This window comes from Acartia tonsa, chromosome 10 (genome assembly GCF_053477335.1).
Source record: "Acartia tonsa isolate MP-2025a chromosome 10, ASM5347733v1, whole genome shotgun sequence".
Classification (NCBI taxonomy): domain Eukaryota; kingdom Metazoa; phylum Arthropoda; class Copepoda; order Calanoida; family Acartiidae; genus Acartia; species Acartia tonsa.
Window position 1 is genome coordinate 34,391,320 of NC_137269.1, and position 22,629 is coordinate 34,413,948.

Consider the following 22,629-nt stretch of genomic DNA (forward strand, 5'->3'; position numbering starts at 1 on the left):
TGTGTCTGTACCGAAGGATCTCGCTAACCGCTGAACCGATCAGGTTCTCCTTAACAGGGTAGCTTCTCATTGGTCTCGGGAAGGTTTATAACTTTTTTTTGGGGGGTGGGACACCCCCAACCTTCCAAAAAATGTAAAAAATCCCCCCCCCCCCAGCAAAAAAATTTTCGCCCCCCAACAAATTTTTTTTTTACTTTTTCTTTTGAAATCTAAAATAAGAAATTGGGTTAAATTCGACTCTTTCCTCCTCAAGTACCCCTAGAGGCCTCTAGGGGCGTAGCCGCTAGTATATAAATATTTCAACAGTCGATTGCAAATTAAAAAGCATAGCAACTCTATAATAATCATGAACTTGAAACCTTTGGGTACTTTTTTTATTATTTTTTGGTCGTGCACACTATCAGTGTTCAATATTTTCCACCAATAATTTGAATTAGGGATATAAGTAAATTTTTCGTAAATTGTTTTATCCCTGATTATTGAATAATTATTTTTATTTATTTTAGGGCAAAATGGTGGAAGTGTATTCTTGAGCTGCACTGTGTATAATCTGAACAATAGATCTGTGTCTTGGATTAGAGAGAGGGATGGATATATTCTCACTGTGGATAAGGAGACTTTTATATCTGATCATAGGTAGGTACTTAGATAGACAGATGGATATATTCTCACTGTGGATAAGGAGACTTTATATCTGATCATAGGTAGGTACTTAGATAGACAGATGGATATATTCTCACTGTGGATAAGGAGACTTTTATATCTGATCATAGGTAGGTACTTAGATAGACAGATAGATATATTCTCACTGTGGATAAGGAGACTTTATATCTGATCATAGGTAGGTACTTAGATAGATAGATAGATATATTCTAACTGTGGATAAGGAGACTTTATATCTGATCATAGGTAGATACTTAGATAGATAGATAGATATATTCTCACTGTGGATAAGGAGACTTTTATATCTGATCATAGGTAGATACTTAGATTGATAGATAGATATATTCTTACTGTGGATAAGGAGACTTTATATCTCATCAAAGGTAGGTACTTAGATAGATAGATAGATATATTCTCATTGTGGATAAGGAGACTTTTATATCTGATCATAGGCAGGTACTTAGATAGATAGATAGATGTATAGATGGTTTTAAAGTTGTTGCATTTTTTGAATATTTAAATATAAGCAAAACATTTGAACATAATATTCATGAATTAATTATTCATGAATCATTTAAGTTAAGACAAGGATAACAAGAAATATAAAGCTGTAAGAGATATGTACAAAGTTTTTGATAGAGTATTGGAGGAAGCCTTTGAAAACAAGTTGCAAATCTAAACAAATGATGACAACATCCATAAGAGAAAAGCTCTAAAACTGTAAGGCAAATTAACAGAAGTGTCAGAAGTAAATAAGCAGAATATCAATGTATAAGTCTAAACAAAATTGTAAGTAAATTTGTAGCAATTCTAACATTTCTAAAGTAATGATAAGACCATTCCATAACAGACAAATGGACATACCAACACTAATAATAAAAATGCTTTCCTTATAAAGATATAATGTTCTATACTTTAAAAATGCACAACCAACCAAATAATGATGTTTTTAACTTTGTATATTTTAATTTTATTGTGCGTCAGTTTTGTATTGATTATTTAATAAGCCAAAGTAACAAAAGTTGCGTTAGTTGTAGTACCAAAAGTTCAAGACAAAAAAAATTAATTTTAGAACCATAATATCATCCCTATGTCCCTGGTATTACTTTATATATCTTAAATCTTTAAAGTTTAGAGGCTATGGGGATTAAACTATTTTTATTTTCTATGTTTGTCAACCTTCATTTTTCTATTAGGATATTTTTGCGTCAATAGAGTTTATCAATGAATTGTTTGCTCAAATTTTTCATATCTAAGAGCAGAATTTATTTAAAAATCCCATTGCAAATTAATTAATAAGATAAATACAATTTGCTTGAATGACTTTATTTAGGTTAGGTAAGGTTAAGTAGGGGTTAGACAATTGTTTTGCAGTAAAAAAATCAGTAGGGATTGGCCTGCCGCTTTAGCCAGAAATAAATTTTTTCACATTAGTGTAAAATAAGAGGGAAGGGGTAGTTGTTCGGAGTGGTTAAAAAAAGATTTAAGTGATATTATTTAGTTTATCTACGCTTATTTACCCTTTCTTTGCTAGAATTAATAAACGTCGGATAAAAACAGTCTTGAAAATAATACAACATTTTGATTTGATAATTTGAAGTTTTTATGTTCTTTTTAGTAGACGATTTTCACCTATTTTGCTTGTACAGTGGCAGATATCCAGAAGTCCAGGAATAAGCCCAAGTTTTAAAAGTACAGGGGCAAACATCCAGAAATATACTTCTCCTCAGAGTTGAATTAAATTTATTTTATATTATCCAAATGATTGTCTCTTTAAAAATCAATAAATTTCAGCAGTGCATTTCAAATTTTAGGAAAGCAAGAAAAATACTGTCCATAAGAACGCAGCTGGATCTGTTGCATATATAAACAGTCAATATCAATCTTCTTAAAAATTAAACTACTTTAAAATACCGTTTTTCAATATTTCTCATATTATTATTAAATTATTTTTTCTGTGAGTATTTCTGGGTTTGTTTAATGCTAAGCTGCCAATGAATATTATTTTCCTTGTTAGTAGCGCAGCAACTTCTTTTAAACATAACTGCTCTTTTTAGTTAACAACTAACGAACAGAAGGACTATATTAAGAAGCTACGCTGACAGTAAAATAATTAACAACAGAAGAAATCTATATAAAAAGAATATTGCAGCGATTTTCTGGTGAATTTTCACTGCAAAACACAAAGACATAAAAACAATGCAATAATACATTTATCACAAATTTTTTAAACAGAAAAAAATATAAAACTTTTGCTTTGCCTTCATTTTCTTTTACATCCGCGTAATTACAAAAAGATTATATTATTACAAGCATTTTTATTAAAAAAAATTACATTTTTTTTCAATGGCGTTGATGATTTTTTATATCGTATATCAACAAAAACAGCTTATGTCGGGGATAAAGTTTTAATTTTATAGAACATTTCTAACATACCAAACATTTATTTTGATTGAAAATGTATAAATGTGCCTCTATTGATAAATCTTTATTGGTGCATTGGCACCAAAAGTTTATGAAAGAAAATAAAATTTGTTCCAGGTACTCGTTTCATACCTGGATACTTAGAGTTCACACGTTACTTTAATACATTCAAGAAGGAAGCAACTTATAGTGCCTATTAAAAATGACGTTATGCAATACAACTGATCAATGATAGGCCAGTATACATTGTAATTTACCAATAGTAAAATGTATATTGGCCTATCATTGGTCATTTGTATTGTAATACGTCATTTTTTATTAGACTCTATAAGCTGCTTAATCAAGAAGTTTTAGAGTTCATAAAAAATTTAACTTTTTGGGGACTTTTTAGCATAATTATGTTTTATTACCAACAGCTAGATTTACCCTCCTCAAAATTGAAATTTAATACTTAAAAGGAAATAAATGAATGATAAATTTGTGCATAATCTAAATGCTAAAAAAAAAATTACTCCTTTGGCATATTAATACTATTGGTAGAAAAGCTTGAACACTGCTAGCTTGAACCAACATATTAAAATTTTAGCCATCAAAAAATAAATCATGTTTCCTCACTGCAAAATGTTCCTCTCCTTTAACGCCCCCCCCCCCCCCCCCCGAGGGTTAAAAGATGAATCAAAGGTAAAAAAAATACATTAGTAGTGTAGGAGGGGTAGTTAAAGGTTATTTATTTTGATGAACATTTGAAAAGACTTGGATGAATTTACTGAGGGTGTGAACAGCTAAACAATCCAAATAATATTATTACAGGAATTGTGCTAATTTTTTCTAACTAACCAGAAGTCAACTAGTAGTTTTTTCCTTGATATTATTTTATTTATTCGATAAAGCTTAACTATTGTGCCTTTTTGAATTAAAATAAAAAATACTTCAAAGCAATATTTATCACTTTAAAATGTAACTGTCTTATTCTTTCAATTAGATGAATAGGAATCAAAACATCATCAAGTAGAAAAGTCTAAGCAATAACAACCATACAACCATTTAATTGAATGAACAACCTTAGTCAGAAAATCCTAACTTTACATTGTAATAGGTTGGGCCCATTCATGTCACTTATGATATGATTTTTTTGGACGAAATTGAATATACTATTATAGAAATTATATATTATAAGGTTTTTTTGCTTATGCTTAGGACTTCAAAAACAACTAAACTGATTAAGTTCTCCTTTCAAGGCAAGCTTTATGTAGGACCTGGACTGGTTTTAGGCAATTTTGTTTTTGGGTTTTAGGCCTTATGTAGTTTTAAGTCCTTTTTCGCCCCCATTGAATATGAAGCCCCTACATGCGCAGCCGCTAGTGCAATATTAAAATGTAAAAATTTCCTGAAAATTATTGAGTCACCTTTTTTTCACACAATCAATTTTTGATGTTGAAAAAAGATTGTACAAAAAGCAATTCAGCATTAAACTGTAAAATTGCAAAGGTAGCATTTAAAAAATCAAATTTGCATTACACTATCCACAATTATCAGCATAGCAACTCTACAGCTTAGCTCACTTGTCAAACACAGTAGATTTAGCTTTGAATGGATTAAATGAGCCATCATGTTTGGATATGTTCTTAATGTTTGATAATTAGTTTGCTCTTAGACGTACACAACTTCAATTACAATTACAAAAATGAGCAACACAAAAGAATTTATGTTTTACATGTTTAGAAAAATTAACTGTAATATCTCATGAATAAAAAGCTTTGTTATTAATTTTTTCAGGGAAATTCATCTCCTCTTTACAAGGATAATTCAACTGTTTTAATTATCACATTAAACATTACAGACAAGAAAATAACTCTATTTTTGAACTTACTGCTACTTGTTATAAAAAAGTTTTGATTTTAAAACATGATAAAATCAGCAATAAAAGTACAACTTTTACTGTTTAAACAAGGATAGAAAATTCCACAGAAGAAGCAGTTTACTTTTTAAAAAAATCTTGATATGTATTTTTATGTAATATTCAATTAAGACATTGATATAACAGTAAATATTATAGATTTTAATTTATTAAGCTAATGATAAGAACTTTTGCAAATAATTTTATTTTTCGAACATAAATATGAAAAAATAACCTTCCTTTATACCATCCAACCGTTTCTCAGAAACCGTAAGAGATACAAAGACGACATAAAAATGGAGCTAAATTTTTTAAATTTCAGAAAGTTTAAATATATTTTACAACCGTAATGCTGATAATTACTATTAAAACGGAGTTAAGAGTTGATCACCCCTCAACGATAATTTTTTAATTATGGCTGAGGACCGGTTCTAATCCAGTGGTGTTAATTGGTTTCGAATCCATACTTGAAAATACTATCTGAGAGATAGGTGAATCCCCAGTATGGAACTATGCCTTTGTTGGTTGTGAATTTATCCTGGTGCCAATTTCCATGTCAAAATGTCAAATCTTTTACTTTTCCAATTTAGATATTTTGTCCACTTCCTGCCCCTGCCCATCTTCTTTCAAACTAGAAATGTTTGTTTAGGTAGCGCATCTACATATACATTTGGGCTTTCTTTTTATTTACAAAAGATTTTTACAATTGTAAATTCTTAATATGTAATGTTAGACTTTTTTGTAAGAATTGAGAAAAATTACAATACAGGTGTAGGTCAGTGGAAAATAAATTAGTGCACAATTTTATCTTTCTATAGAAATATATTGTGTGAGATTAAATTCGTGCACACGCTTATACACAAAAATAAGAATAAGCCTCTGCTGAGCCCATCTAGCATCTTAAAGGACAGGGTAAAAAATATCCTAAGACCATCCCATGACTTAAATCTAAAAAAAAAAATTGACTATTACCATCTAAAACCTATATGCAGTTTCTCTAAAATGGAGAGATTAATCAGAGCTGGATCTTTAAATCATTTCAATGGTGCGCTAAATCACCCCGCGCAGAATTGAAATGATTTAAAGATCCAGCTCAGTTTAGTTATAAAGCAGATCTTAACGGACAAACCAACCAACAAAAGCCTTAATCTTGTATATAGAATGATATTCCTAATAAAAATCTCTCTTAAATCTTATTCATGCTATATTCTTAACTAGCGGCTACGCCCCCTAGAGGCATCTAGGGGCACTTGAGGAGAGAGTCGAATTTAAAAATTAAATTCCTCATTTTTAATTTTAGTTAAAAAAATTGAAAATTTTTTTTTTTTTTTTGGGGGGGGGATTTTCATTTTTGGGGGGGTTGGGGGTGTCCCACCCCCCAAGAAAATAGTTATAAACCTTTCCGGGACCTATGAGAAGCTACCCTGTTAAGGAGAACCCGATCGGTTTAGCGGTTAGCGAGATCCTTTGGTATTTTAAAAGGATTTAAAAGTTTAATATTGTTCAAATGTAATGGTTGTTTTTTATGTTGTATATTGTCATCCTTGTTTTGTAGAAATGCAATTTTTGACATAGTGTACAAAAACCATCAGTTATCAATACATTTCATCGATACACAACAAAAACATTTTATCCATATAAAAGGTACATGAATAAAAGTTTATTCATCTTTTGATTTTAAACCAATGATCCTATAGGTAATCTATGCATTTTACATTGCAGTTAAACTTTTGAACTTATTTATACATTAAATTGGCATACAGATATGAAATATTATACAAAATTTCTATGGGATTTTAAAAACATGTCTATGAGTTTTTAAATAATCACCAACTTTTTTTCTCAATACAAGTTTAGTTAAATTTGACATGATTCAATAGTTCGACTATGAAGCACAATATCTTGAAGAGCTTGCTCATTTTAATTATATTGTAGTTCCACTGCGATTTAATGATTGCTATAAACTTTGTAAAGAAAAGAAAATTACTTAGTTTTCTGGGTCTGGGTCAATATTTATGTTTTGTTGTTTCAAACTTTTTATCAAACATAATAAAACAAGGCAACTTTTTCATTAATTTATTACATTGTAAATCAATTTATTTTGTAAAATGGTAATGATATACACTGACAGCTTATGTAAAAGAGAAGGAAGGAGTATGTATATTTGTCATAGAGAATATTGTCATATTTTGGTAAATAAATAAACAATGACGACAACATTCATAAATAGACGATTTATAAATTAGATTTAATAAAATATAATATTTTAAGTATTATTAGCATAAACCTGTCGCAAATCTTCAATGATAGTTGTGTGAATAAATTTTGATTCTAGAACTTCTTTCTGACAACACTACAGTAATCATTGGTAGGTAACCTTTTTGCAGCCGTCTATCAAACTATCAGCTGAGAAAATTTCTTAAACAGATGCGGCTTGTCCTGAATTATAAAGTAGCTTTACTACTAAAAATTTAGTCAACACCTACTGTAAATAATTTAGCATTAATAATTAATTTATGTTTTTGCTTAATTATTCTTTTGGTTGAATTAATGATAGGGTGTGAACAAATATGTTAGAATTTGGAATATAAATATGGTTAGATAGACAATAGAATAGTACAAGGATGACAAAATCCATAAGTAGCAAAGCTCAAAAATTATAAATGGAAAAAATTAACTATACAGCAGTGTCATAAAATAAATATTGAACTTGAACTTGATAAAATATATCACGAAACCTTAAAAATATATAGGAATCGACCTAGCACTCCAATTAATGGTAAATCTTGATGAAATTTGGTTGAAATATGTAGGATATGGTTTAAACCTTAAAGTTTTCAACTCTCTATTTTGATAAGGAGCCAAGAAAAACACGTTTCCCCCATAGCGTTACGGACTGACGGACAAACAAAGTGAATTAAAGAGTAGCTACGCTAACAAAAGACAATGACAGTTAATATAATATTATATATTGGGGGGATTGTATTAGCCTAAAAAGGTGACCGTTTTAGAAATACTAAATTTATTGAATTTCCCTTTTTAGAGAAGCTTCTCATAGATCCTTTGTTAGTTTTTGGCTAATTTTTAGTTTATGGATGGTTTTATCCTATCTTATCCCTTTGAATACAAAGCCCTCATTAAAGTACTTTTGAATTTAGGACAAAATTTTAAATATTTTTATGGTATACAATAATGTATACAATACTATGCATGGACCGGCAGCCGCAGCCATTGCCGCTTCAGTTGCAGCAGTGTGGCTGGTGGCGCGGCGGCCAAGCCGTTATTCTTTTTTCCAGTAATAATGAACCAATTAGGACCTATGTAAATATTATTTTGTTTTCCTTGTCAACATCATAGGAAAAGAAACCTTATAGGATTTTACGACAGATTGTTTTCTGTATTTACACATTATTTAAAACTAGCGGCTACGCCGCTAGAGGCCTCTAGGGACACGTTAAATTGTTTTTGTCAATATATGGTAAAATAAACTATTTACAAAAAAAAAATTTCTCCGCTAGTACCAAATTTCTCCGCAGGTCGCCGTTTTTATATTCTTTTATATTTTTTTGCGATTTCTCTAGGTAGGGTGGAGGTACCCTTTCCCAAAATAGCTATAAACCTTTCCAGGACCAATGAGAAGCTACTCTGTAAAGGAAAACCATATCGGTTTAGTGGTTAGAGGGAACCTTCGGTACAAACAGACACACTGACAGACAAACAAACATACTGTTACTTTATTATAAGGATAACGTACAGGTATTTTATCTGTAGATTAATTTACTTTTGCGATGTTTAGTGAAACTTTAAATAAAAGTGAGTTACTTATGTTCAGTTATTTGAAGTCAAAATCAAATGCTTTGTTTATGTTAAACTAACATAAAGTTGATATAAAGATTTCCAAATTATGCTTAGTAAATCTTGGGGATAGGTTTTGGGCTATCAGAGGATCAAAAATGCTTTTTTTGCACGCTAAAGTTTTTAATTTTACTAAGATTAAATTTAGCATTAATAAATATTATGTTAACTTAAGGTATTAAATGCTTGAGAAATATTTTTCCAGTATAACCGATGGTTATCCGTTGGATTAGAACCGGTTCTAATCCAATCTGAAAAATCACGTATAACATCGTATTAAAAAATATATAATAAAATAAATGATAAGTTTTATTAGCTTGAGCCTTCGGCCCTTCGGGGCTAACAAAAAATAAACTGTATTTTAAAGTTTTATTATGTTCTCTTTTTTTAGGTTTTTCGCAGTTGACAGCCGGACTGGTCTGTCGGACACATGGTCACTGGGTATAAACAACGTCAACATGGCAGACCAAGGAAAATACCAGTGCCAGGTAGGACAGCTGTAAGCTTTAGAAAATACTGAATTTAGAGCATAAACAATTACGGTTATTTCCAATATAATAGTTTTAAATAATAAACATAAAAGCTAGAGAAAGGAAAATAAAAAAAGAAAGATAGAAAGAGATATATAGGGAAAGGTTAAAGAGTTGAAAAGAGAGAGTGATAGTGCGAGAAGCAAAGAAATATAAAAAGAGGGAAGAGAAAGATTATAACAGAGAAAAACGGTCGGACTGACAGACACGATAACTTGTATAGTATTTTCGCTGCTATAACTTAGAATTTTTTCCAATCTTATTATCTCTATACCTACCATAAATCTAAAGATTTTTAATCTTATAAATTATCTTATTCTATTCATAGGACATATAATATATATCATACTTATTAATATATTCTAAATATTTTTTTAATTGTATGTATAACGTACCTGTTATTAAATGTTTTTATGGTATACAATAATGTATACAATATTATGCATGGACCGGCAGCCGCAGCCTTTAATATAAATATATTTTTCTAAATAATTAGTTCTCGAAAATTAAATAACAGTTCTATGTCCCCTGACTCTTGATTTTGTGCACAAATTAGACATATAAAAACTTTACCGGGAACTGTAAGAAGTTTTAAATGACAAATGAAAAAACTTATCGATCCGACAAACAACTTACCCCTGTATTGAAGTATTTTCTATTAGTAATGTTCTCTTCCATTGGACCATTCCCTATTCATTTCTTAATGCACTGACATGGAATTAGTATCTAACATCTAACCTTCATATAACGTCATTCCACAATGACAATGACATTCCACACTTCTCCTTAACAAATTTGAGGCATTTTTTATATACTACTAAAACTGGAAACAGTCTTCCTGAAAAATTATGTATCCTAGCGTATAAAAAGAATTTACCACCGGTAAAAAATCATAAAGGAACACAAATCTTTTCTTTAAAAAAAAGTGGGATTAAGGTTCTAAAAAACCATCATTTTTATCTAAAGAATCAGATAGGCTAGGGACAATTGTGTTACCTACAATAACCTTGGGAGAAACGAGGCTAGCAACATCCATAATGGCGGAGTTTAAAAAATCAAACATTTGGATTGACAAACATGAAGAGAAAATGAAGAAACAGAACATCATCTAAGTAAATTTGATTAATATTGTGCCTAATCTCCGTAAGAACCAAAATTTGAAAAAAGATAATTGTATGGTGTTAAATTTGGTAAAAATCTAGGTATAAACATGTTTAGATTGATGTACAAACTGACTGGTAATTTTAATACAATTGCTACACTTGTAAATTGTACTTCTCAAACTAAGTTTAAAAACTATAAGATCTCCATTACGGACGGATTTTACCCTAAGTGTAGAAAAAAAACTATGCTGAAAAAAAGATGAATGACAATCAATCTGAGAAGAAATCCCAGTAGGGAGAGAAGAGGAGCAAAGAAATGAGGAATCAGACAATCTACATATTGTCATCCTTGGGGACCTCTCTTTCTCAGTCTAACATCAGAGGGACTAGGGATAAGGAAAGTTTGACTATGTTCAGGATTCCAAAACAGATAGTAGTAGGACAATCTGTTTCTATATAACTTTATTCGATTTACAAAACGATCAAAAATAAGTGAAAAATTTAAGTACTCAAATTAAATGTTAAACTTCGGTTATCAAGCGACTAAAATACCAAAATGCACCACTAATATGTAAAGCAAAAAGAAAACAATACTAAATTGAGTTTTAAAACTAGTATCGGGCTATTTTTAGTAAAATAGTTAGTGGTGTATTTGGTGTATTTTGAGTGTCGCTTATAATCTTAGTTTACTATTTTGTAAAAATTTTAAAATTTTTACTATTTTTAATAAAATTGTCCTTTGTGTAAAAAAATGCTTGGACATAAAGGTTTTTTTTGGTAGTTTATTAATACTATAAAGTTTTTAATTCCCTCATATACCTTATGTGGTACAGAATAATTCATATTTCTAAATTGTTTTGTTTATCTTTTTTTCTTACATCCCCTATCTGTTTATCCTTGATAATTTTTCACAAGACCTTGTTATTCTTCTTACACGTGTGTGTGTCATCTTTACATGTATTATTCAGGGTTGTCTCATATCATAATATAATGCTTTAGTTAGTAATTAATTTAGGGTTTGATTTTTTTTCATGACAAATGATTTTTTAATATGATTGAAAATCTAATCTATCTATAATTTAAAATTGTTAAAGCATATTTCAATATTCAAAAGTTGATACTTTACTTAATTTTAATTTAATTATTGAACATGATTAATATTTTCAAATTTGTATTCTAAGCATGTTTAAGATAGAATACTTTAAAGCATTCATTTTGGAGGTAATTTGCAAATAAATCAAATAACTTTTTTTATAGTTAACAAAAAATATTTTTAACCTGTAATGTTTCTTAAATATTTTAAAATCTTGTTATTGGGGAAATTATGTTTAATTGTTAATCACAAGCTAGTACAGTAAGTACACAATGAGAATATAATGCACATAATTAAGTGAGAATCTGGGCTGTGCCAATAATACTCTGTATTATCTTGTTGTCCACTCTATCTCCTTGACAGAAATGTCCACTGGGAATTGTTTTACCCTTGTAATGTTGGATTGATGAATACATAATGTCAAGAAATCAAATGGAGTGGTTGGATTGAGTTATGTCCTTTTTACACTTCTTTTACCACATTCTTATGCGGAGAATTATGTTTTACATTTACTAAGTGCCCAATATGCATTTTAAGCAGGGATGAGAGGATATTTGGTTGTAAATTACTGGTATCCAAAGTTTTATCAATACATTATCTCATTCATGGACTTAAAAACTCTGGGTACTTTTTAAGTAAATATTTGTTTCAAGTTTACTCATGAAGGTGTTTTTGAATAAAGAGTTTTTGTATAAAGAGTTAAATAAAATAAAGTAAAAGTTAACTATAAATAATTGAAATAAACATATTTTTGATTTTGTGTAAGATATTTGATATATTTTATATTGGTCCATATGTAACATAAAAAAGAAATAACATTATTCTTAAATACACAACTTCTATTTTCATCAACTAATGTAATGTAAAACTGTGTAAGTAGATTAAAAGAGACTTATATAAAGGCTTTACAGACAGCTATAAATCTTTCCTATGAAATATAAACTTTCCTAATATGAAACTATTACTAAAGATAAATAAATTAAAATATAATATTGCAGCACATAGCTCTGTACATTAAATACAATGGTCTGTTTGCCTCACCATGTGAACTGAATATATAATAGAAAATAAAGAAGAGATATTGCCATTTGGTCAGAGGGAAAATAATACTCTATTACACTTACAGAATTTATAAACACAGGCAACTGTCTGCCAACTATTGAAAACCATTTTATTATTGTTGTCCTTTTTTAAATATAAAACATGTATTGTGTTCATATATTTTTCTTTGTTTAACCTAATTTTAAGTCTCACAATTTTAGACCCTAAAAATTCTAGGGAAGCGTTATATTTGTGCTTAGAAAGTTATAGGCTGTCTTTTAATAGCAACTTCAGACCATTTCAGAAAAGTCATCTTCCTTCCAAAACAAAGCTATCCTCACTTTCTTTTCTTCAAACATCCTATAGGCTATTAAAGAAGCTGCTAGTTGGAGATCCAATCATATACTAATAGGATAATTTTAAACTTCAATTTGTTTGTTAGATAATTAAAGATATTAAATACTTTAAATTAAGAAATATACCTTTATGTGGTCTATGTATGTTAGCAAACATGTTTGGTATCTCTAATCATATGTGAAGTGAATTTAAAAGGCAGAAGAGATTCTCAAGGGTTCATTTAACTAAAAATTTCTTCACTAGAGTTTCCAAATTATTGAGATGTTTAAATTGAACATTAGATTTATCAATTATCTCATTAATTGCCCTTTAAATCTACATGTAATATTGTTGCATTTAAATTTACTTTTTTTTCGATTCCTTAACTGAAGAAATTTGTGGCAACTTTGCATAAACAAATACTTACCCCACATACAAACAAACATGCATATTATCACATACACATACATACATAGTTGAAAATTGTATTAAGTCAAATTGTGAGAAAATGAAGTTTGGATGAGTCAACACAAAGTTTTGAGAGGATGCAATTAACTGAGTGTGTGTGTGTGTGTGTGCAAGCAATACTCAGGCATGGATATTTTCCTCTTGTGTGCAAGTGGACCAAATCATGGCACCCTTGCAACAAATTATGATTAAATGGGAGTTTATTATTCTTAAAAACTTTTGTACTTTCTTAGCATATTTCATCCTATTTTACAAAGATTTCCCCCCAGAAGTTAAAGTAGGGAATGGGATTGGGGAGGGTGCTTAATTTGTTGGCCTGCTTAATGAATAAGGGTTTTTGCCAAGGCTACCTAAATTTAGTTTGATATTTTTTACTTGGGAAATTTACTCACCATTTATTCATTTATTAAAAACATATATATTTTCATTGTATAGATCATTAAGGGAACTATGTAAGAAACCTTCTACTTATAACATGTATTGGCAAACTAACTTTCAAATTATAAACAATTTTAAAAATATATTTTCCTTAAAATAAAAATGAAGTTAAATCTCTATTTAATTTATAGTGTCAGAAGTTGCCCACTTAATGTATAAGAAAGAGTTTAATGGGCTGAAAAGAAACTAGAGAATGAATGAATTGAACATTACTGACAAGAATATTGGAGAAATTTAGAAAAGAAAAGGATTCTATTCCTATTGTTGTTATTGTTTTGTGTCCAATACAACAAAGATTAATTTTGATAGACTTTGCTGCAGGTATAATAAAAAGATATAATGCAGTGTTATAGAAACAAGAACACATATATGCCAATAATCACATGTAAAAGAGTTTTTAAGTAAAAAGTATAAATTATTGAAGAGTACAGGACAAAAGCAAACATAGAAAAAAACAATTATTCAGAACTTAACTGTATAACAAATTATTTAAATATGTGACAGTATGTAAAAAATAAATAACAACTAATTTTGTGTTAGTTTTATATTGGGTCATAATTGTTTATTAAAATGACTTTGATTGTATTAATATAAGTATTATCTGACAAAACCATATTCTTTGAATTGTATTCTTACTTGGAACTGTGTAGAAGTGTTGTGATGACCCCAGCCAGACATGAAAAGAATCCAAACAAAGACTGGACCAAAACCTTGCGCCAAGTTAAAGATAATCTATTGATACAGATCTTTTGTTGAAGTAAACCACTGTTAGACATTGGCTTTAAGTAGATCACTTCCGAAGCAGCGTATAGTGCTTATCAAAATTGACTTCATATAGTACAAATGACCAATGATAGGCCAGTATACAGTTTAATTGACCAATGATAAAATGTATAAAATAGTATCGTGTGATTAATATATAGTTTAACTGTTTTGTATGCTATATGTGGCAAATTTTATGATTATGCCAATTATATTCCTTTTTTTAAAATTTCATTGACCATTCTATACATTGGTACAAATAATTTTGCTAGAATTGATAGCTGTATACAGTGCAACATATAGGTTATACAAAAAGTATATTGTTATTGAATAGAATAAACTTATCTATTTCCTAAAATATTCATATTGAACTGAATGGCAAAGAAATAGAGCTCAACCTAATCCAGAGAAATGTAAATATAATATTTGAATTCTATTCACCACACCTCCAATATTGTCAAATGCAACAAGGAAAAAGGCAAATTACATATATAACTATGAATATTACAATATTATCATATTCATTGTCACTAACTTTTCAAGTAATTCCCAGATAAACTTGTGTAATCATAAATCATAAGAAAGGTAAAGAAACACATCTTTAGAATGAATCTAGAAAAAAAAGTTTTCAAAACATAAACGAGATATGTTGTAATAGCACAGGTTTTTAAAAAGCAAGTTTAAATAAGAAAATAAGGCTTAAAAGATTTTTGTCTGTCAACAAGGACGTCCAAGGGGGGGGGAAGTAATATGGGGATTACCCCCCCCCCCCAAACGAATTTGGAGGTAAAATTTTTCCATTTTACCCTCCCCCCAATCTAAAATTTACTCCCTCCCCAAACAATTTTGGGGGGGTAAATAATCCCCCAAAAACATTTACCCTATTTCAAGGCTGTACAAACATATTGACAGACCTAGTAAGCTATATACTTGATGCTTATTAGTAAAAGGAAAATTTAAACAAAACATTAGCTGCCTTTCTTTAATATCAAACGAGCCAATTAAATTTTCTCAATAGCCCTATGGAATTTTTGACGGACAGACAAAGAGAATTGTAGAGCAGCTACATTACTTAAATAGATTATCTTTAATACCTGGAATCCATTCAGCTTTTATACACCATTATAAATTTCTTTTATATATTTTCTCTTTAATTTATTGCTGCTTTATCCATTAGTCATTAACCAATTTATAAGGAAAATAGAAGAAAATGCAAATATAAATATAAATAACCTTGAGGTATCTGTACACAGCTTGTTTTTCATACCTTTTGTATTGGTATTCAAACATAAACAATAGACATAATATCAAGTGCCAATACATTAAGAATACATTTCTTATTAATGGCTTAAATTATAAAATCTTGAGTAGTTGGTTCAACTTAGCATTAACATCGTAATAATTATTTTAATCTGCAGGAGGGTTTATTTTATTTGTCATCATTAGGGCTTTACATTAATTTGTTGTTCATTGCCTTATCCTTTGTATGCTTGTTAAGGTGGCTGTAAGATTCTATTAAATGCTTTACTAATGTCAAACTGCTACAAATTAAAAACACTAGAAATATCAAAAATCAAAAATCAAGTTTTTGGCCTCTTTTTATACAAACGATCATGAAATAAGAAATAACAAATTCAGATTCGGCATAAAACCAGTTTGGAATTATTTTACCGTTCCCTTTCAAGGCATTACTGTTGTCAAAAGTTTTTATGTCTATTGTTAACAGACATTGTATTAGCATGAAAGCAAAGCTATTCATTTTATGTCAGGGAACAAAAGCTTATTTATTACTTAACACTTACACTATTCTCTATACATTTGGGATAAGGGTATAATTATAACAGCTCAAATATCAGAGTATGTGAAAAAGTAGATTTTTTTCTGTGAGGATATCATAATCTGGTGAACCGATAGACTTTTCCATTTAAGAGAAGCCTTATATAGGTCCTGTTGTACAAAACTAGCAGAGTTTAAAAATTTCCTCCAATAATAATAGTCTATGAAAGGGTTAGTTTTTTCTTTCTTAATTCGTCTTACTAGAAAATGAAAAAAAAAATATTTTTTTGATTATCCATTTATTGTTGTTATATACACTTATCATTTACAATACCAACTATCCCTTCCTATGACGCATTAAAAAATTAAAAGAATCAATTTATGTTTTGTCTTTAGTAGTGCAGCTACTGTCGGTTTATTTGTTTGTCATTTAATTTTTAGGTATAGTCCCTTTCATGACAACGCCTCTTCAGGGGCGTAGCGTCGTAATTTCACAGTAGCTTTTGATAGGTTATTTTAGGTTAGGTAAGGGTTAGATTATTTGATTGCCCTGCAAGTTAAGGCACTTGGCCACGCAGGGCCTACAGAGGCTAGAAATAGGGGAAAGGCTACTGTGAAAATACGGGAGTTATTTTATGGTATAAAAAGATAAATTAAACAATAAATATTTTACTATTAACTGCACTTGATCCATTGTTTTTAATAAGGTAGAGAAAACCGCTGATTTGGTTAAATTCATTACAAATTATTACAAAAAAATTTAAAAGCGAAGCTTTTCTATAATTAGGGTCGGTCCGTCCGTACGTCCGTCCGTACGTCCGTCCGTCCGTACGTCCGTAACGGATAGCTTTTTCCGTTAATTTAGGCATGATAGAATTGTCCTATCGATTTCAAATTTTGCATGGTGATTCCTTTAGTAGTTAGGTACGATTTAGAAAGCGTAGCAACTCTATAATCATTACCAAAATGTCCGTATGTCCATTTTAAACATGTTGATTTTTTTACTTTTTTAACAACAAATTTTTATGTGATCAAATCATCGGATTGATCTGATTTTTGGTATATTGATTCCTGGGACAACAAAGCATAATGTAACAAGCGAAGCAACTCTATAATCAAGCCCTAAAAATGTAAGTATGTCCATAAAAATTATCCTGTATTAAGCAGTTTTACAACAAATTTACTTACAATTTTGCTTTGACTCTTATAAATTTATATTATGATAATTAAGTTCTAACACTATACAAGTGTTAATGTCCGTTTGTCCTACCGTTTCAGTGCTACGCTTTTATGGATGTTGTCATCCTTGTTTATTTAAAAAGGGCTGAAAATATAAAATTTTAAGATATTTTTGTTGCAGATATTGGCAAATAATATATAGATTGTTAATAAAAACAATATTTGTGCATAAGGATATATACAACCCAACACAAGTATCAAAACACATGATATAGGCCTGGCTATAATGTATGCTTTCACAAACCAGTAAAAATAAATGAAACAGCCAAAAACTGTGTTTCTCCTAAAAAAAATAGAATGACAATATTGTTAATGCAAAGTAGATAAACACCAATAAAAGTCAAATAGAATATAAAGAGTAGGTGCTCATAAGTCAACGAAATAAACGAATAAACGAAATTGTATGATCCTATCTCATATAGCAGCTGAGTATATCATATCATTTATATATTCACATTTTCAGGATGGATGGACAGGGAGACAGAAATTATAAATTCTAGAGTAGCCTTACTACTAAAAAATACATAGATATAAAAGTAAAAAGGTCAGAAAATTTAATTGAATTTGAAATTAATTTAATTAAATGGCTATAAATAAGATACATGACGCTTGTGTACTGCAATATCATATGTATTGTGAGGGTACCTTTATATTGCATTTGTTGCAAAAATTATTGCACTTTGATGAAGCAAATTTTGCAATGGTGCCGTGAAAATTGTAACAGTAATGAGTTGTGCTATATGAGATTTGGACACCAACAACATTTAATAACAGAGATACCTGCAGCTAGACTTGTAATTCTTAGTTTTAGTATTATAACAAGGCTTGCAGCTACATTTTTGGCAACTGATCATTTGGATGTCTAATACTATTCATAATAATGTAAATCCGTAATAGGTTTTTTAGGGATAGGACAACTGATGATAAATAATGTACATTTCCAACTAAAATTGAACAAAAATTTTCTCTTCTGTAGATTAGATATTTTTGGACACATGTCAAGGCAATCCATCCTTGACCCGGGATACGATAAATAGTAAAATTATGGCAGTTTAATGCTAACAATAGCTTAGCTTCCTTTTCAAAGATATACAAATATATAGAATGGCTATGCCTTACATTTCGGGGAAAGTGTATTAGGATTTTTAAAATTACATGTCCGAGGACTAAAAATAATAACTGCCATGTAACGAATGAGGCTGTGTATCTATAAATGTGTATGTCTATTGTGCATGTAAAGAAGTGCAAAAGCAGCCATGGCAAAGCTGTGAAAAGAGTTAATTTTCATCTTAATAAACCTTAATACAATTTATCGTAAATAAAAGCCAAGGTCTTCAAAACACTGCACTGTAAATCTGTATTGATCGGTTTCTTTATTAAATTTTTGAAAATGTTAGGCCAGTATATCTAATTATTTTGTGAAATATATTACAGCAAACTTAAGTATTTAATATGTTTTTTTTAATTAAATACATGGTATTGGCTTAATTAACCTTTTTATCACTGTCAAAAGTGTAAAAGTTTAAAGAATATGTACTCTAATAAAGTGAAACTTGCAGCGGGATAAAATAATTATTTATCCGTACCATCCCTTTTATTTTATCCAGTCCACGCCTACTGGATAAACGTAATTAGTAATAAACGAAATACATTAATAGTTTTTTGCAATATTGTAATGTCTAGTCAATCTACTTTAGAGAGTGCCGTTGGCTTTACCTTGGCCTTCAGGCATATAGCATATCTCATATCTGCGGCATATAGCATATCTCATAAATCAACCATACATCTCCAAATCCCCCCCCCCCCAAAAAAAAACTGAGTTCACTTAGAACAATTATCAAGGTAAAACAGATTAAAATTATCCATGATATTTTTTAGAAACCTAGCGAACATTCAAGTACTCCATGTATATTGTTTTAAATTAAGTACTCTAATAAAATACATTTTGAAAAAAAATTAGTAAAACACAAGAGTGTTTTCATATTTATTTGCTTTCAAAATAAAATGCATGATTCTAATTCAAAAGTATATTTAACAAAACAGAAAAAAATATAAAAAAAATTGTACACCATTTAATTTTTAACTGTTAGGCATTTACTCAAAATCAAAAGAAAATAATTTTCTCATATTCATTCAAATCCGGTGGATAGGAACCGGTTCTCATCCATACGAAAAAACTATGTCTAGCATCGTATTATATCCAGCTTTCTACGGAATAGAAATGTACAATCATAACATTAAAACCAGTTTTTTAAGCCCGTGCCTTCGGCACCTCGGGGCTAAAAAAAAATAGTTTTAATTTATAATTGTACATTCTATATCCGCGGAAAGCGGTTTATAATACGATGCGAGAAATAACTAATCTCACATCCCAATCCAGGAATCTACAGGGATAGAACAATGGCCTTTAAATTTTTGCACTTCCCTAATGATATTACTCAAAATTACTCCTAATGTATTCTCCAAAGTTATTCCGCCAACAAATATGAAAACTGCCCCAAATCGAACATCTTATCACTTAACAAGGGTAATTATGTCCATAAATAGGATAAATCAAGAAGTTAACATTATACTGTATGAAGTTTTGTAAACGACATAGGAAACGATTTTTTCGCAATGTAAACATTGATATTAATATGTTGCTTTGTTTAAACGTTTGGTTGTGCATTTTCACTCTATTCATATAAGTGTGTGTTTTATTATTTCATATTGTTTGTTTAAAAAAACAAGGATGATATAAAAGCAAAGCTCTAAAATTAGACGTTATGACAAACATACATTAACCCTTGTAGAGTGAAAAGACGTAATAAGCAGAAAAAATTGTATGTAAAATTATTACAAATTGTCAAATGCAGAGTAATGTTTTATGTCATACTAACTTATTATTGATTATAGTTATGCTTCGTTCAATTTTTGTACCTTTTTATCTCTGGATCATTATCTAAAAATCAGATGAATTAGATAATCATATCACATAATAGTTTGTTGTGAAAAAGTTTAAAATGAACATGTTTTAAATGGAACAATAACGATTGAAGAGTTGCTATGCTTTCTTAATAGTACCTAAATGCTACAGGAATTATCATGCTAAGTTTTTAATTTTTTTGGATATTAGTCTATAATCCCACACTATAAATATGAATTAAAGCATCAACCAATGAAGAAAAGCTTTTTTGTATTATGCAATATTTATCGATATCAAAATGGTTTAAAACGCTAAACAAGGTTAATGACTTTTTCTTGCTAACATGTTAAGAAAACTTTATTAATTTTTCCCTATGCAAAATGTTGAAAAACTGTTTTGAGTTTGTTAATAAAGTTTTTTTTGTTTTTCAAGTTGTGTGCTGTGATGTAACCTAATCTTGAATAGGAAAAAGCTAAATTTTCATCTTTTAATTCATCTTCCTTCATTTTTCATGTAAACATGACATATTCTTATTATTTTCATAGTAAGAAAAAAAGGTACCAATATTTCAAGTTTTTTTTGTCTGTGTTTCGCCGCAGTTGAGTTTTGAGATCTTTCATACAATTGCGCAGACAAATACCCAGTACTAGCTGTCCGACGAGGATGTAAAAGCAGATTGGTTACAGATCTTTATTATAAGATGAAAACCAAACATCTAAAAAAATATAAATACATTAGAAAATAATACATATAAATGAGATAATCAGATCGATAAGCTTAAGAGAGTCGTAAATTGTTTTAATGAATACAAAATATTAATTTAAGCATAATACATTATAATAAACAGGTTACATAGGGCAGGATTGGTCTTTTTATTAGACAAAACAAAGAAAATAATTTGCTCTTCATTTACCAAAAGTAATTACTTTTAGGATTTGGCCTTATATTCAAATAAATCGTTACCTGGTTATGTCTTGTGCAAGCAGGACAAACTTACAGATGGGTTCTAGCACTCAAACACATTTTTCACGACATACAACATTTGCTTCATGCATTCTCTGAAAACAAAGGAATTACATGCACTCGGAGACGCGCCTCTCACTACGGATGCCGATCGTGTGCTCTTGGAGGCACCTCTGCAGAAATGTCGTCGTTTCTGATTTTCCAGAGTAAGGATTAGGAGGCTTGGGGATTTTCATTTAGTACACGACACAAAGACTCAAAGGACGCTTCCTTGCGGCGATACAGTCTGAGTTACATATTTATATATGTAAATATCTATATCAAATATTTTTTCGTAGAAATATCTATAAACCTACCTTACTTAGTACTTATCATTCTACCCATGTATATATATATATATATATATATATATATATATATATATATATATATATATATATATATGTACATATTTTTCTTTGTTTCGTTTGTCTATCTAGATTTTTATCTTCTTTCTATCTAAGACCATCTTTCTGGTTATCTTACTATTTTTCATCTATAAAATTTTGTATCTATCTATCCGTCTGTTTAGGTGAGTGCTGCTACAAAACTGCAGAGGATGACAGAGCTAGTTGTAATTCAACCAGAGGCCAGAGCACGCACAATTATCACAACAAAACAATTATCCTATAATCTTAAGTAGTTGGGTGTATGTTTGTGTGTCTCGTTATTTATGAGGGAGCTAAGGGGTTTTGATGATGGATATTAGATTTTATGACAGCCCAAATTATAATGAACAAAATTACATGTTTTTCAATATTTTATAAACACTATTTATATAACTAAAATACTTTTTTGTGTTTATTTAATTTTACTATTGAAGTAAATCAATTTGAGTAGTAAATTCTTAGTTTGGACTAATATCTACAATGAATGTATTTTTGAAGTAATTTTGGGGGTAGACTATGTAAAAAAAATATGTTATTGATAAATAATTATGTCAATAAAATATTTAAAACAGTACAAAGCAGCACTTTAGAAATATAATACAAATACATTCATAAAAATATTTATATACTAGAGGCCAAAAACATACATTTATTTTATTGATAGCTATTGACAATGTGTCAAAAATTATAAGAATTATTGTTTAAACC

General features: G+C 29.4%; 1 protein-coding gene across 1 annotated transcript in view; it reads left to right on the plus strand.

The window, feature by feature from the left end:
- LOC145329955 (protein amalgam-like) overlaps nucleotides 1-22,629 on the plus strand; it is a 108,698-nt gene that overhangs the window by 64,073 nt on the left and 21,996 nt on the right. Inside the window, exons 4-6 of the mRNA XM_080174444.1 lie at nucleotides 507-636; nucleotides 9,231-9,327; nucleotides 22,065-22,121. Coding sequence (XP_080030570.1) covers nucleotides 507-636; nucleotides 9,231-9,327; nucleotides 22,065-22,121 — 284 coding nt within the window. The remainder of the gene's footprint in view (nucleotides 1-506; nucleotides 637-9,230; nucleotides 9,328-22,064; nucleotides 22,122-22,629) is intronic.